Here is a 14,047-nt window from a genome sequence, read left to right on the forward strand (position 1 = left end):
GTGAGTGGGAGAGAGAGACAGGCAGACAGACAGTTAGATGGACTGAGTGAGTGGGAGAGTGAGACATGCAGACAGACAGATGGACTGAGTGAGTGGGAGAGTGAGACATGCAGACAGACAGTTATAGGCTTTTATTTTAAAATGGGGGGGGGGGGGGGGGCTCTAAAAGTCTCCAAGACCTGAATGACTGTATGAGAGAGAGACACACAGAGAGAGAGAGAGGAGTGTATGTGCGTGTGTGCCTCTGTGTGTTTATCAACATCACGCCTCTCCTCACACAGCGTTGCCAACAGCGGCGTGAAAAATACATCAAAACGTGCGGCCTGATCGGGAATAGTGTGCTATCTATTTTTCGGAGAGATTTGCCAAGCGGTTTTCTGAAAATTCCCGAAAATCCCCAAAAACTGAGCAAAATGTCCCCATTCACTTGAATGGGGTTCCGCCGTGATTTTTAGTCATTTTAGTGTCAAACATTATGATTCTGTCTCCTCTCCCCCTCTCTCACCCACCCAGTCCCACCCTTTCAAAATAAAAGCCCCACAAATACAAGATGCAATCCAAGAGTATTGATCTAAAATACAGAAAAGAGAGTAGCGCTATCTCAATTAAACCTGAATGACACTACCGGTAACATTGGCGTGTGTATATATTGCGATTTCTTCTGGCAGTAGAAGCCACACTGTCAAAATTTCTTTAGGAATTTTCTAGTTACATTTATTACCTGTAACAAATTCAAAATTGAGAACCAAACCATTGTGCTAAAGTTGTTCAAACTCTTGCAACCAGCAAAGGTCACTGATGCTGTGAAGTCTGATACCATGAAAACCTAAGTATGTATTCTATATCTCATTAAGAATTAATGTATAGAATAAATAATAAGCAACGTGAGAAACACCCTTATCTGCTTTCTTTCTGAGACTTTGACAAATTGATCCCTCGTGTCTATGAGGCAATTATGTAAGCAGGGACAGGGGGAAACAGCTAGTACCTCTAGAGTTCACTAATTAGCAAACTCTAAAAGTAAAAATGACAGTCACTCCACCTAGCTGCTGATTACCAGGAAAAAGTAAGCCGGTAGATATTTCAGTTTCTGCATGCATTAAATAAACATGATGCAGTATGTTAATTAGTTTAGCTTCAGAGATATAGATAGAGATATAGAGATATACAGTAGATGTCTTTTTGAACATAAGATTCAGGTTAAACATTAAGGAACCTTCATTTATATTCACACTGTCAATTAGACAGTAAACAAGTAGCCAAGTCAAGTTCTGCATTTAAAGCTTTCCCAGTGTGTTGTCCCAGAATGCAGTGCTTTGATTTGAACCCTGACATGCTCAATATGAAACTGTATCTGCTCTTGTTACCTGGGACATAATCCACTTCTTTTTATAATTCTGTTAACAAGGAAAACCCCTCCAGATCAGGACCTGAAGCTTCTTCAACTGCCCAGTAAATATATGTGGATGTCAGCTTCCAAGATGATGAACACTTTAAAGTGTGCTTTCAACATGAAATGATGTATAAAAGCTTTTTTTCAAAGATTCATTTCAAACATTTGGGTAGCTGTCCTAAAACGGATGACAAGAAGAACACAGTATCACACATGTAGACTCTCAGACTGACCAACAGGAAGTCCAAGAGAACAGATCTTACAGCACTGGACACTCTGTAATAAGAGTCTGATTGACTGTTCTCTTAGAAAGTGTGGTGACAAAAACACCACAGCAACCAATGCTGAGCAAGACAGATGGAGACAGTAGAAAAGAACAGGATCTCGTAGTCACAGCTTTGAATATTCCGCTGAAAAATGCATGAGGGCACAGCTCCCTTTGTAAAACATTTTGCAGCAGTCCTGCGGTATCGTGCTTTCCATCTGATGAGCAGAGAGAACGGGGCCCGTTTGAGTCGGAGGCCACGACCCGGAGAAAGAGAGAGAAACTTAGAGAGACAAAGCAGAACAGCGCCGGAGGAGGAGATAAATTGTCTCTGTTACCTCGAATTTTGGGCGGCAAAGAGGGCTGTGTGAATGTCCTCTATGTGAAATAAAAATAAATGTTGGTAATGCAGAAGAGCAGGGACAGGGGGGATTTGGGGGGAATGTGGAAAGAGATAAACAGACACAGAAATGGTGGGAGACAGAACGAGGCGAGGAAATGGAGAACAAGGGAGAAATAATAGATGCAGACGGAGAGATAAAGGCGGGGAGGCTGAGGGGTGTGTGAGAATATAGTCTAAGTGAAGAGAAAATAAAAAAGAGGAGAGAGGACTAAAAACCCTCCCTGTGAAGACTGCTGCTGAATGCCTTGGGTGTCAAATCTATCTTACTATACTTAACTAGCACCCAAGGGACTCTCACACAGGCACGCACACACATGGGATCACACACACACCTCCACAGTAGGTCAGGATGGGAACTGTGGGGTCGTACGTGTGTGTGTGTGTGACGTGCCACACACACACACACTCTTCACAAGTGTACCATTTAAAAAGCACACTTCCTGTGTTTGAGTGCACTTTACTACATGCACATACAGTATGTACATCTACTCGTGTTCAAAGTATCCCTGTTAGCCACAGCAGCACTGCTCTGTGTGTAGCTGCTCTGTCAGCTTCAAATGAGACGAATCCTCACACGACGGTTCATATATCTTTAAAAATGTATACTGCTCATTTTTTCCCTTAGAAAGTCCAGCAATACGTGACAATTCCTGCTCATTACATGCACAATCCACATCTCAGTTGTCCCAAAGCCTAAAACTCACCTTTGTCTCCATCTACATCTCCTTCTCTGTGATCAGAGGAGATTTAAGGGAAATGAGCCAGCGATTGAGTGTAACAGCGTGGTTTTAGTGCCATTATTTGGTCAACCTAGGAAGTATTTTTGACAACTGAAGAGGATTTCATTGAAACCAAAAATGACATTCACCATGATTTTGAGTGGAAGTACAGGGATATTTTAATATAACATATTTCAGCTTTTAGCTGTAAATGACATTGACTGGCATTGAGAGGGGGGGGGGGGGCTAACACTGTTACGATCATACTTTTTTTAATAAGGTGCAGCAACTGACTATTCCACATAGAGCTCGTCTTCAGTAGAGTTAGAAGAGGAAGCATTAAAAATATGATGCAAAAATAACATGCGGTGTTGGATCACAAAACAAGAGCAGTGGCTGGTTGAGCGCTGTGTGCAGCTAAAAGTGAATACTTGGTAAATCACCTTAAGTAGACACGTAATAATCCTGCTGGAGAAACATATGTGCTGCTGAGACTTTTTGTTGATTCGTGAGTATTCAGAATTGTGTGCGTAGTTCCTGTGTACAAAACTGTGGTACAGAAAAATAAGCGAAAACATTCAAAAGGATCACAGGAGCAAATTACTTTACTGGGACACATGGATTTATTTACCTTATCTTTGTTGTTCTCACCTCTTAAAAGTTCACTAACAAACTTCCAAACGTGTGCTGTAGGCTAGAGGCGCTGTATGAATGGACAAAGACATATGGAGATGAACTGAGTACAATGCATCAGCAATGTCACTGACTCAATCAGGAGCTTTTAGCAGAGGAGCTCCCCCTCACCGTTGACTTAAAAGCACCGCAGTCGTGATACACTTTCTGGTCAAAAGCTTTTTGAACGACCACAAAAAGTCACAGACAGTCACAGTGAGACTTTGTTCTGGGGGAGCTGAGCACTCAAACAAAGAAGCAGTGCTCATACAGGGCCAAGTTTACAGTAACAGACTGAACTTTAAGTTTAAGAGACTGAACTAAAGACGGTCACGCTGTGTTTAACAGCGATGTACATGATCTAAATACACCGTCAGTGACTGTTGACCTTTGAATTGAACTGAACATAACCGTTTGGATGTGCAAAGTCATTCCTAATGTCCACCTCTAGCAGCCTGTAGGCTGCTTCTTTAAAAGTTCACTAACCAGGCTAACTAGCCGGCAGACTGTTCCAGCGCCTCCCGGCCCGGAGCCTCTGAGGCTAACGGGGTCACATTTTGCGCGCCTGAACGCGACACAACAGCCTTAACGAAGCACAAGCTACCGTAAGTTAGCCCAAGTTATCAAAGCTTGATTTCATGCGCCGTGTGTGTGATTGAATTAGGGTGTGCTCTCACCCCGCAGTGGGCCGATGTTAACGGGTTGGTGCATCTGTTTGGCGTGCATGCACGTGCGCGCAGACACACGCGCGCACCTGTAATACACACACACACACCGTACGCATCCACTTATTGTGACTGACAGAGCGGAAAGAGCTGACTTCAGCCACCATGACAAGAGACTTACTAGGTGAAAAAAAATGGAGGGAGGGAGGCCGACTGAAAGAGCTGACAGGAGAGGAGGAGGGATTGAGAGAAAATGATAGACAGGCACTAGAAAGAATCTATGATGTCATTCACAGGTTTCTACAGGCAGAACATAGAGATGTGGGCAGTGCAGGGAGGACTGATTTGGGATGAGGAACGGAGATACAGCCCCACACTGCCCTTTCACATACAATAAAAACAAAATGCACCCAAGAAACATTCAAGAAGGAATGAGATGCATTTTAGTCAGATGTTGAAAAGGTGTGAATGCATCAGTCGCTCTTCAGTGCGTACTCCTTCCGAGTGTAACTGTCAGTAAGCGGGCCTGTACAGATTACCACCATCAGGACGTGTCCCCTGTGATAATGACAGCTGTTATGCTGACATTAGCAGTCGTTCTCCCCGTATCTCGTCTTGTAATTGTTGTGCCGGTGTGCTACGTTTGTTCCCGTTGCGTTTATGGCAGCTATCACGCAGCTACTATCACCCTCTGGACTGTAGTTGGAGCTTCAGCAACTTTGCTCGTGTAGCTGGTAGAAGCGAGACAGATGGAGTCAGATTTGCAAAGATGTGGATAAAGTGTCGTAAGTCTGATCTGAATACGAGACACTTGAAATGTGTATATAAAGCCATTGAGTGATAATATCTACCCCCCCCCGCCGAGAAAGAATCACGTATGTGCGCTCCCTTGTTTCTAACTTTGTGTGGGAAAATGAATTATAACACCAGGTCCAAGCTGTTCTGGAGCTTTTGGTGATATCACAAGATCTTCACTGGCATGATGTTTGCCAATGTTCAAATTTCTATTTTTGTCCCTGAGCACGTCGAAGGCCCCACACACCCACACGTGTGTTTTGTTCATTGTGGCCGATTTGACCGTATATATGCATATATATATATATATGCATATATATATGTGTCTCAGATTTCTGTTTCCTGAAAAAGTCAGGGAAAAGAAGATGAGTTGGTGTGTGTGTGTGTGTGTAAATACACAATGCAACCAATGGGCATGCAAACTATAAAAGTTGTAGTTACACCAACCCCGTAAAGCATAAATCTCACCTTTGTTGTAAAATAGTTTTCAAACAGTGTGCTTATCTTTTACAAGAAAAAGAATCTCTCAGGATAAGGTTTCACTGGTTGGTTTAACTTCCCCACCTCCAATAAAAAGCAGTGCTTCTCTCAATAGTTCAATGGTAAGCGTCCGGATCCACATTTATAGGAGAATAATAACCCATAACACATGTCTCCTCTCACTCCTCTTTCATATGCAATAAATACACCATTGATCAATTCAATACACTCAACACACTCAGGGGCTTTGCTGCTACATCCTTACTTAGCCTGGTATGACCATTATCTTATAGTGGCTAATGTTAGCTAATGTTAATAAGCTAGATGTTGCTGTGTAACTGAAGTAGCTGAGCCAGTCTGATCAGTACAACTTACAACTCATCAGTAAAAGTCACATACGCTTCCTTTAAATCTTGATGGACGAAACGATGACAGGAGGGAAGAAAAACAGCCGAACAAACACATCAACGAGCGATCATTTTCTAAAATGAACTTGGTTTAAAGTTCGTATGACAACACGTTTGCTCACTAAACTTACACATCCAGCAGAAAACTGAGCCCCCTGGGTATTTCAAACCTCTCCTCCTTCTTCCTTGACGTCAGCGTCAGAGATGCTTTGAACATGAATTGATAAACTGTACGATCTCATCGATCTCTTCTCTCCTCCCTTCGCTGCTGTACCTCTCTGACTGCAGATATGTATCGTCTGGAGCTGGCTGGAGGTCTGGGAGTCATATTGTTGCTGCTGGGAGTCCTGACAGCACTTTATAAGTGTTACAACCTGGAGATCATGCTCTGCTACAGGAGACACTTTGGAAGTGATGAAACCGAAGACGGTAAGCCTCGCTGGGTGTGCTCACTTTTACTGCAGGACAACCATACGGCAGCAGTGTTTGTTCTTCATTTGACTTGACTTTTGTTTTTTCTGTCATGAATTGAGGATGAATGATGAGCTTTATTTTGTACAGCTCGTTTGAAAAGTGAAATTGACAAAGCAATAAATCCAAATAAATAACAGCTCCATGGAGAAAACAAAATACACAAAGAAAAGTACAAAGACGTAATGTTGTAGTATTGATTCAAAGCATTTGATTTCAAATGATCCGTTCTGATTTGCTGAGATCTCATGCCCCAGAGATGAACTGCTGATTTCCTTCATTCTCATCCAGATGTAGGAATGATCAGAAAGTATCATCACTCAGGATGGGGTCAGCTCATCATGTTTCAAATGTAGTAAACTATCTACAATCACAACATTCAAGAAAAAGTACAATCTTAAATACAGTAATACATTTGAATCTGTTTGTAAGGAGGTCAGGGGTCAAACTTGGCTTTAAACATGATCAGCAAAGTTATTCCTGAAATGAAAATAGAATGTGATAATTGTGATGCAAATGCCTAAAATCATTCAAACTGACTGATTTCCAAAAGATGTGTACCTGCCCTCTATTGTGTTCTCTCACTCACTCTGTGTCTCTCTTCACAGACAATAAGGAGTACGACGCCTATCTGTCCTACACTAAAGTGGAACTAGACTGTTTGGGCAGGTCAGTGTCTGCTGTACACATGTATATGTATTTCACAATGCTTTCATATCACGCTAACAAGACTGACTCTCAAACTAACAATCACAGCCATAAAAAAAAGGACTTGCTAACAGGGGGAAACAGACAATCTGGTTCTCTCCAGAGCTCATTAATTAGCACGTTGGATCTTGTTTTTTGATCCATGCACAAGGTTTTAGAGGGCGTTACTTGTTACTTGCTGGGACTATTTCTTGGCAAACGAAAGCCAAGCGCAATGATTTTTGCATTGCATCATTACACTCATTACAGTGACAGCATTCTTTTTAATGGTCACACTTTGGTCTAGCGCCACCATCAGGCTTCAGCCTGCTTTGGGTGCATGTTACGCATTACTACTGTACTAAAGTTACAAATGAGTTCAACACTACTACGGTTCACTGCAGAAGCAAAGGTGTCCACTTGTAAATGTCTTGCATCATACAAGACTTTGTAGGCATTCTTAAACTTTCCTAAATTCCCAATAACAAAAATACATCATATATTTACACTTTATTTTTTGCATTTTCAAAGATCATATTCAACACACATACGTATTGTCTGCCTTCTCTCAAATATAAAGGGACTATATTTCGCTCAGCTTGTGCTGCACAAAGCATCAGACCTTATTGTGAACAGAAACTGTGATTGAAAGTAAAAAGTTCCTCCATCAAACTGCTCACAACAAGGTCTGTGGAGTATCTTGACTAACCAGGTCACGTTTCCTGGAAAGATACATTGTTGTGGAGTCTTTCAAATGTATTCGGGGCATAAAGTCCCATTATATTTAAGTAAAGGCAGACATCGCTATCTCCAAAACCAGGCAACTCAAAATGTAGTCTGTTGTCCCATTTTGCTACATAAGAAAAACACACAATAAAAACAATAAAATGAAGGTTTTGACTAGTTTGTTTGACTCTGGAGCCGTGATTGTTGTTCTCTTCCCCGGCAGGTCGAGCAGCGATGAGGAAGCATTTGCTTTGGAGATCCTGCCGGACGTTTTAGAGAAACATTATGGATACAAGCTGTTCATACCAGACAGAGATCTAATACCCAGCAGTAGTAAGTATCCATCCATCTATCTGTCTCTCTAGCCTCTCTTCCCCTCCTCCATTACAGCCCCCAATACCCAGAATCCATCACTGTCAGAATAAATAAGAACGTATGCTGATCTTCATCATAACACACTTGCAAAAAGACACACACGTCTGTGTATGAGCTCAGGTGTAAATTGCGTACACTCAACCACCCCGCACACACAAACACACAGGAACATGACATAGTGTTGCTCTACCTCAGACACGTTCCTGTTTTCACTTCCTTTTTAAACTATTGCACACAATATGTGTCTTTCACATGTCTAGATCTCAATTTCACATCAACATATTCCCACACATACAGCACAGGATGTATGGAGTTTACACAGTACGCACGCACACACACACACACACACACACACACCGTTTGTCATCATTTGTAGGGTTATGTGACTGGTATTGCCCTATCTGTCAATGCTCTGACCTGACACACACATACACACAAGTGCACGCAGACACACAATTCCATTATTGACACACACTGAACCATACAGAATATGAGTAAAAAAAGGCAGATATACTATAATAAACAGATTTGTCAGTATTCCCAACACACACACACACACACACACACACACACACACCATTGTTAAACTCATCTCTGGCCTTGCTAGCTGCAGGCCTGTTTCACATAAACTCACATTTGAAATTGTTAAAGGTATCTGTGCCTATGCACATATGAACTGCTTTCCTGGTTATTTATACAATTGGGAGGATTATTCAAGTTGCAATAATGAATATTTTTATGCTGCTTGCCTCCCTTTGTGTGGAAGAGTGAGAACAAACTGCTTTCTGACTGCAGTGTAAATGTTTTTGAAAGACTAAACGGCAGCAAATATGGACTGAATTTCTTAGATAACATGAAATGATGATCTATCTTTTTTTACAATTCAGAAGGTGTTGATGTGCAAACTGTTACATGGAAGCTCTGTGTTGTTTGTATGTTTTTGAATGTACTATGGGACTGCAGGATGGAGTCCAGAACAAATGTCCCCACAGAGATATTAGGAGTACACCTGATCTTCTTATCTTTTCTAATAGCTGGTCGAAACTATTTCAGCGCTCCAATGCAGTGAAGGGTCAACCAGTCATGTGCTTTTGGACTTGCATTCATGAGCTTACATTACATTCAGTAGGTCCATCTTGTTGTCTTTGTTCCTGACTGCCTCTTCACAGACAGCAAACACACACACACACTGTATTCTACATGCAAATGCTGTATCGCTGTAAAGACAACGTTGCACTTTTATTTTGAGAACTGATTTGGTCAATATTCAAATGCAAAATAAAACGACAGCACAGTCCGGACTTTTAGCCAAGTGGTTACCAAGGAAACACATGTAATATAACCAGAGTTTTAACAGACCAAAAATGGAGCAATGAAAAGCAACATTCTGGTATGTTTTCTATTCCGAACCTGAGATACTGTGACCCAAATATGGACAGTTTAACACAGTAGAGGCCTTTTTAAGCCAATCACTGTAGTTGTAGGTAGCAGAGCAGTGGCACACATCATGTCCTAAGGTTTCATCCAAACCTAATAAACAGGTATCTAAGATATTCTATCATCGGGTTTTTTTTCATAATAATACTTTTTTATTTCTACAATTTGTGGTATTTTTGTTGTCCCGTTACAAATAGACAACATTTAATTTTTTACTTTGACAATGTGATTATGTGCTTCAAAAAGAGTGACGATGAAGTATACCTGCTCATTGTTTTAAAAAACATCATAAAGCACATTCAGTAGTCACTGGGGCACCTGGGTACTTCAACTGAAGTATCAAACTAATGCATTGAATCAAATATTGAGCCATCCTCCCCTGTGCATTAGCATTTCATAACCCCTAATTCAGCTTGTCCAAAAAAACATCCTAAAATAAAATGTAGCCGCTATAAAGTAACAAACTAATGTGTGTTCTTTGCACTATTTAACATTTTCTCCTGAAATACAGTACATAAATAAATTCACTTAAAAATGGTTCATAATAAATTGCCCTTTGGCAAAATGATGCCTCCTTACAGCACACAGTCACGACACAAACACACAAAGTCATATTTCCTCCAAAAATGCCCTGAAAACATCCTAAAAACAAATGTCCACCGTGCAAAACCGCTCACTGTCTGAGCCGCGTACGAACTAAAGGTTACGCAGTGTGAAGATGAATGAGTGAATCACACAGAGAGAGAGGTGCCTTTTCAATGCTCACCAAAGCCATTGACAGAGCAACATGGCAATCGACCTAAAATACACCGTTCAATTATCCACTCCATTAGCCCTCCGAAATGAACGAGGGAGCAAGAAACAAACAACGGGAACAGGGAGAAGTGGGGACGGGGTCATTGATTTGTGTTATTTCATTAATTGATTTACATAATCCTCAAAAATAGAGAGCAGGAAGAGGAAGTGAGGGGCAGGAGGGAGGAGGGGGAGGTTAACTGGGAGGAAAAGAGAGATGGAACAGCAGAGCAGCAGAGAGAGAGAAAGGGACTGAATTTTTGGGATGTTCTATTTGTGCCCCTCAAATTGAGCATGAAATTGCAATGTGTTGTTGGAAAGTCTCTGTCATTAATTTAGTTAGCAGGCGAAGAGATGGTAGGAGGAGGGACACATACAAAGAGAGGCAATCTGTTTTATCACAGAACACAGTTTTCAGACATTTCCGCTAACTGAAAAGAGAAAAAAAGAAATAATGACTTGCGTTACAAAAAACATTGAGAATGTCAGAAAGGAATCATTTGAAAAGTGGGCTCGGTGTGAAGCAAAAACACAATGCTGGGGATGAAAAGAAGCATTTAAAACCGCGGTGAACTCGTGGCGCTGCATTGAGTTCCCTTTGCACATCTCCTCACCTGCAGATTCACCAACTGAAGTTCACTTTTCCCTCCGTAACTTAGACGTGAAAGCTGATGTTGGGTGTATCCCCCTTTAAGAGCTGATTCCACTGCGCTGTGTCAGAGCCAAAGCTCTTGCACAAGCATTTCTGTCACTCTACAATACACTGCTGTCAGTCAGAAGGGCAGCGCCAGCAGATACTATACAGGGATGTTTCCCCAATGTTATTCTGCCTTTTCCTGTTGTAATAACTGACACACTGGGTTTTTATCTCTTTTTATGTTCTTGTTATTTTTGAGAAAGAAATGCACGACTAAAGGAATAGCTGGAGCATTTTGAGAAATATATTTAATTCTACGTAAAGAAAAATAGAAAAAAAATAATAGGAACACATTCACTTTCCATAGATTTAGTTTGGAACTGTTTTTCAGTTTGCTCTGTTTCGCTCTAACTTTGCCTCCCTGCCTCTCCCTCTCCCAGCCTACATTGAGGACTTGGCTCGTAGTGTGGAGCAGAGCAGACGTTTGATCATTGTTTTGACTCCGGAGTTTGTCGCCAAGAGAGGGTGGAGCATCTTCCAGATTGAGACACGCCTCCACTCCATGCTGGTTACCGGGGAGATAAAGGTGATGATTGGGGAAGCGAACGGGAAACGTGAAGGACAATACGGAGAGATGCTTGAAAAGCTGCTCTGTTCTCCCTTCTTAAACCCCTCTTCTGTGCGTCCAGGTGATCATGATAGAGTGTGCAGACCTGAAGAATGTCATCAACTACCAGGAGGTGGAAGCACTTAAACATACGATCAAGGTATAAGAGAGAGAGGGATGAATAGAAGGGTGCGATCTGAGGGGTGTCGTTAGACACCGGGAGGCTAGAAGCAATAAGACGACTAAATGATGTGTTCTACTCTCCTCAGGTTCTATCCATCATCAAGTGGAGGGGTCCTAAGAGCAATGAGCTGTCGTCTAAGTTTTGGAAACAGGTGGTCTACGAGATGCCTGCTAAACGCAGAGAGACATTGTCCAGACGCCAGGTACTACTGCCGTAAACAGAAGTCTAACATTGTCATATACACACTGGCAGTGTTTGCATGAGCACAACCTCAGACATTAACTACCTAGTACCAAAGAGCAACATTTACTTTTTGCTAACACATAGTTTGAGAGAACAGTTGAATTTGCAGGTTTTAAAGAATGAGCCCTGACACCCTTTTAAAGGCAGAACATCTCCATGGCATGTCTAGGAGCCTACTAAAAATAAAATGTAAAATTAGTTGCGGAAATTATGTCAGCACATTTACTTATGCTCCCCTGAGGGCGCACACACTCACAACAAACAGATGGCCTTTGAAATGTCTGCTAAATACAGGTAATGTATGAAAATTGGAGTCACAATGGGGAAACAATGTGTACATGTTTACCATGTGTTAACACCTCAGGTGGTGTATGCCCTGATTAGCAAAGGAATGTTCTGCTTCTGCTTGGCACTGGAGGATAATCACTGAGAAGCAAAGACAGAGTGAACTATATGAGTGGAAGAGACCTTTAGTTCTGTTCATCAGGCCAGGTGGGAACAGTGCCATTGTAACTCACCACACATCCTAACTTTCAGGGCTTTGTGACTGAGACATTGGCATCTGATGCTTGGAGAACCTGTTACAACACAATGTAGTGCATCCTCAATTCATTGGCCGAGGAACGTTACCTAACTTCTTGAAAAATGGCGCAAGAACTCTGAAGAAATTAAGTAATCCATGATGCTCAGCAGCACACACTGAATGGCAATCAGCTGTGTTTTGACCCCCCTCGCCGCCACCACAACGTTGGAGGATGACATTTTATGGACTGCCTGAATCCATGGGACGTTTGTTTCCCTGTCCTAGTTCACTTGGACTTGGACAGCGTTAACTGAAATGAACTAAATACATAAATGCAACAGAGTGAACTTTCGCAAGATAGTTTCAGACCAAAGGAAACAAACAAAGTCTGTGATTTGTTTTTTCTGAACCTCTGGCTTTCATCTGCAATCATATTTCTCTCAGCGTTGTTGTCTGTACACGTAGTATGACCGGTACTGATATGAAGTACGCCAGAAGACATGTAGCAACTGTTGTTTCAAGACTAACTTTCAAGAAATACGGTATATTGTATAAAGAGTAAAGAATACTGCACAGGGAACTTGAACCTTGATACAAATTTTCAAATAATATAAATAATAAGGCCATGATTTGTTATTCCTTATTTTTCGTAGTGTCAACAGAGGACGACTGTGTTGAGTTTTTGACTTTCCATATCCTGTCTGTGGTACGAAGCCCCGAGCCCTCCTTAAAAAATGCACCCGAGTGATTTCCAGAAAAGGCTGCTCACTGTTTTATTTAATTTATACGTTTTGAACGTTTTTTGGAGAACAATGGAGGTCCATGGCTCAGAGCAAGACACCAGTATAAATGATACACAAATGGTCATTTTGTTGGTGACGTGTTCTTTTAATGAGAACATAGAATAGCGTGCGTCTTATCTTTAAACATAACCCACCAACGTTTCCTATCACTGTGGTAGCGTCTGCAAGATAAAATCTCCTTGACTACTTCAACATTTGTATAAATCTGTTTCTATGGTAACAGGTGATGGACTCCGGTGAACAGGGCCTCTTTGGTGACCTGCAGACCACCGTCTCCACCATTGCCATGACAACCACCTCCGCCTCCTTGGCGCACCCCAATGAGAGTCGCCATGGACATCATCAGGTCAGCTGCTGTCTCACTTCAAACAGATGTTCTACTTGGGCCTGATGTTTCTATAAACTAGTTGTGTCATGTAGTAACGACAGACACCGGTGCAACAAAATGTTTACGTGTGAGGTGTGCGCACAGTCATGCAAACACACATGTAGATGCACGCATGGCACAAACACAGTATCACACACAGATCTTGGATTTTATAGGTCAGGGTGTGTGCAGCAGGGGCCTTATCACCCCCACCCCATCAAAAATAACTCTCTCTCACCTCCTGTATATCTAAAAATGAAAAGAAAAGAAAATGCGATGGCATTTATGCAGACTAGTGGCACATCATTTGAAATGTAATACAAATGTAACAATGACACACATGGGTTAGCATATTTTAAAGTGCTTTCGTCAAACTACATTTTAAAGAGATCG

At 41.7% G+C, this 14,047-nt stretch overlaps 1 protein-coding gene across 2 annotated transcripts in view; it reads left to right on the forward strand.

The window, feature by feature from the left end:
* The window catches only part of il1rapl2 (interleukin 1 receptor accessory protein-like 2), a 368,671-nt gene that overhangs the window by 351,925 nt on the left and 2,699 nt on the right, over positions 1–14,047 (forward strand). For both annotated transcript variants that reach the window (XM_031876428.1, XM_031876429.1), the window contains exons 10-16: positions 6,088–6,228; positions 6,879–6,939; positions 7,907–8,016; positions 11,368–11,513; positions 11,617–11,694; positions 11,804–11,920; positions 13,511–13,633. In XM_031876428.1, the coding sequence (XP_031732288.1) occupies positions 6,088–6,228; positions 6,879–6,939; positions 7,907–8,016; positions 11,368–11,513; positions 11,617–11,694; positions 11,804–11,920; positions 13,511–13,633 (776 nt within the window). The remainder of the gene's footprint in view (positions 1–6,087; positions 6,229–6,878; positions 6,940–7,906; positions 8,017–11,367; positions 11,514–11,616; positions 11,695–11,803; positions 11,921–13,510; positions 13,634–14,047) is intronic.

Source organism: Anarrhichthys ocellatus, unplaced genomic scaffold, assembly GCF_004355925.1.
Source record: "Anarrhichthys ocellatus isolate YVR2014 unplaced genomic scaffold, GSC_Weel_1.0 scaffold109, whole genome shotgun sequence".
NCBI lineage: Eukaryota > Metazoa > Chordata > Actinopteri > Perciformes > Anarhichadidae > Anarrhichthys > Anarrhichthys ocellatus.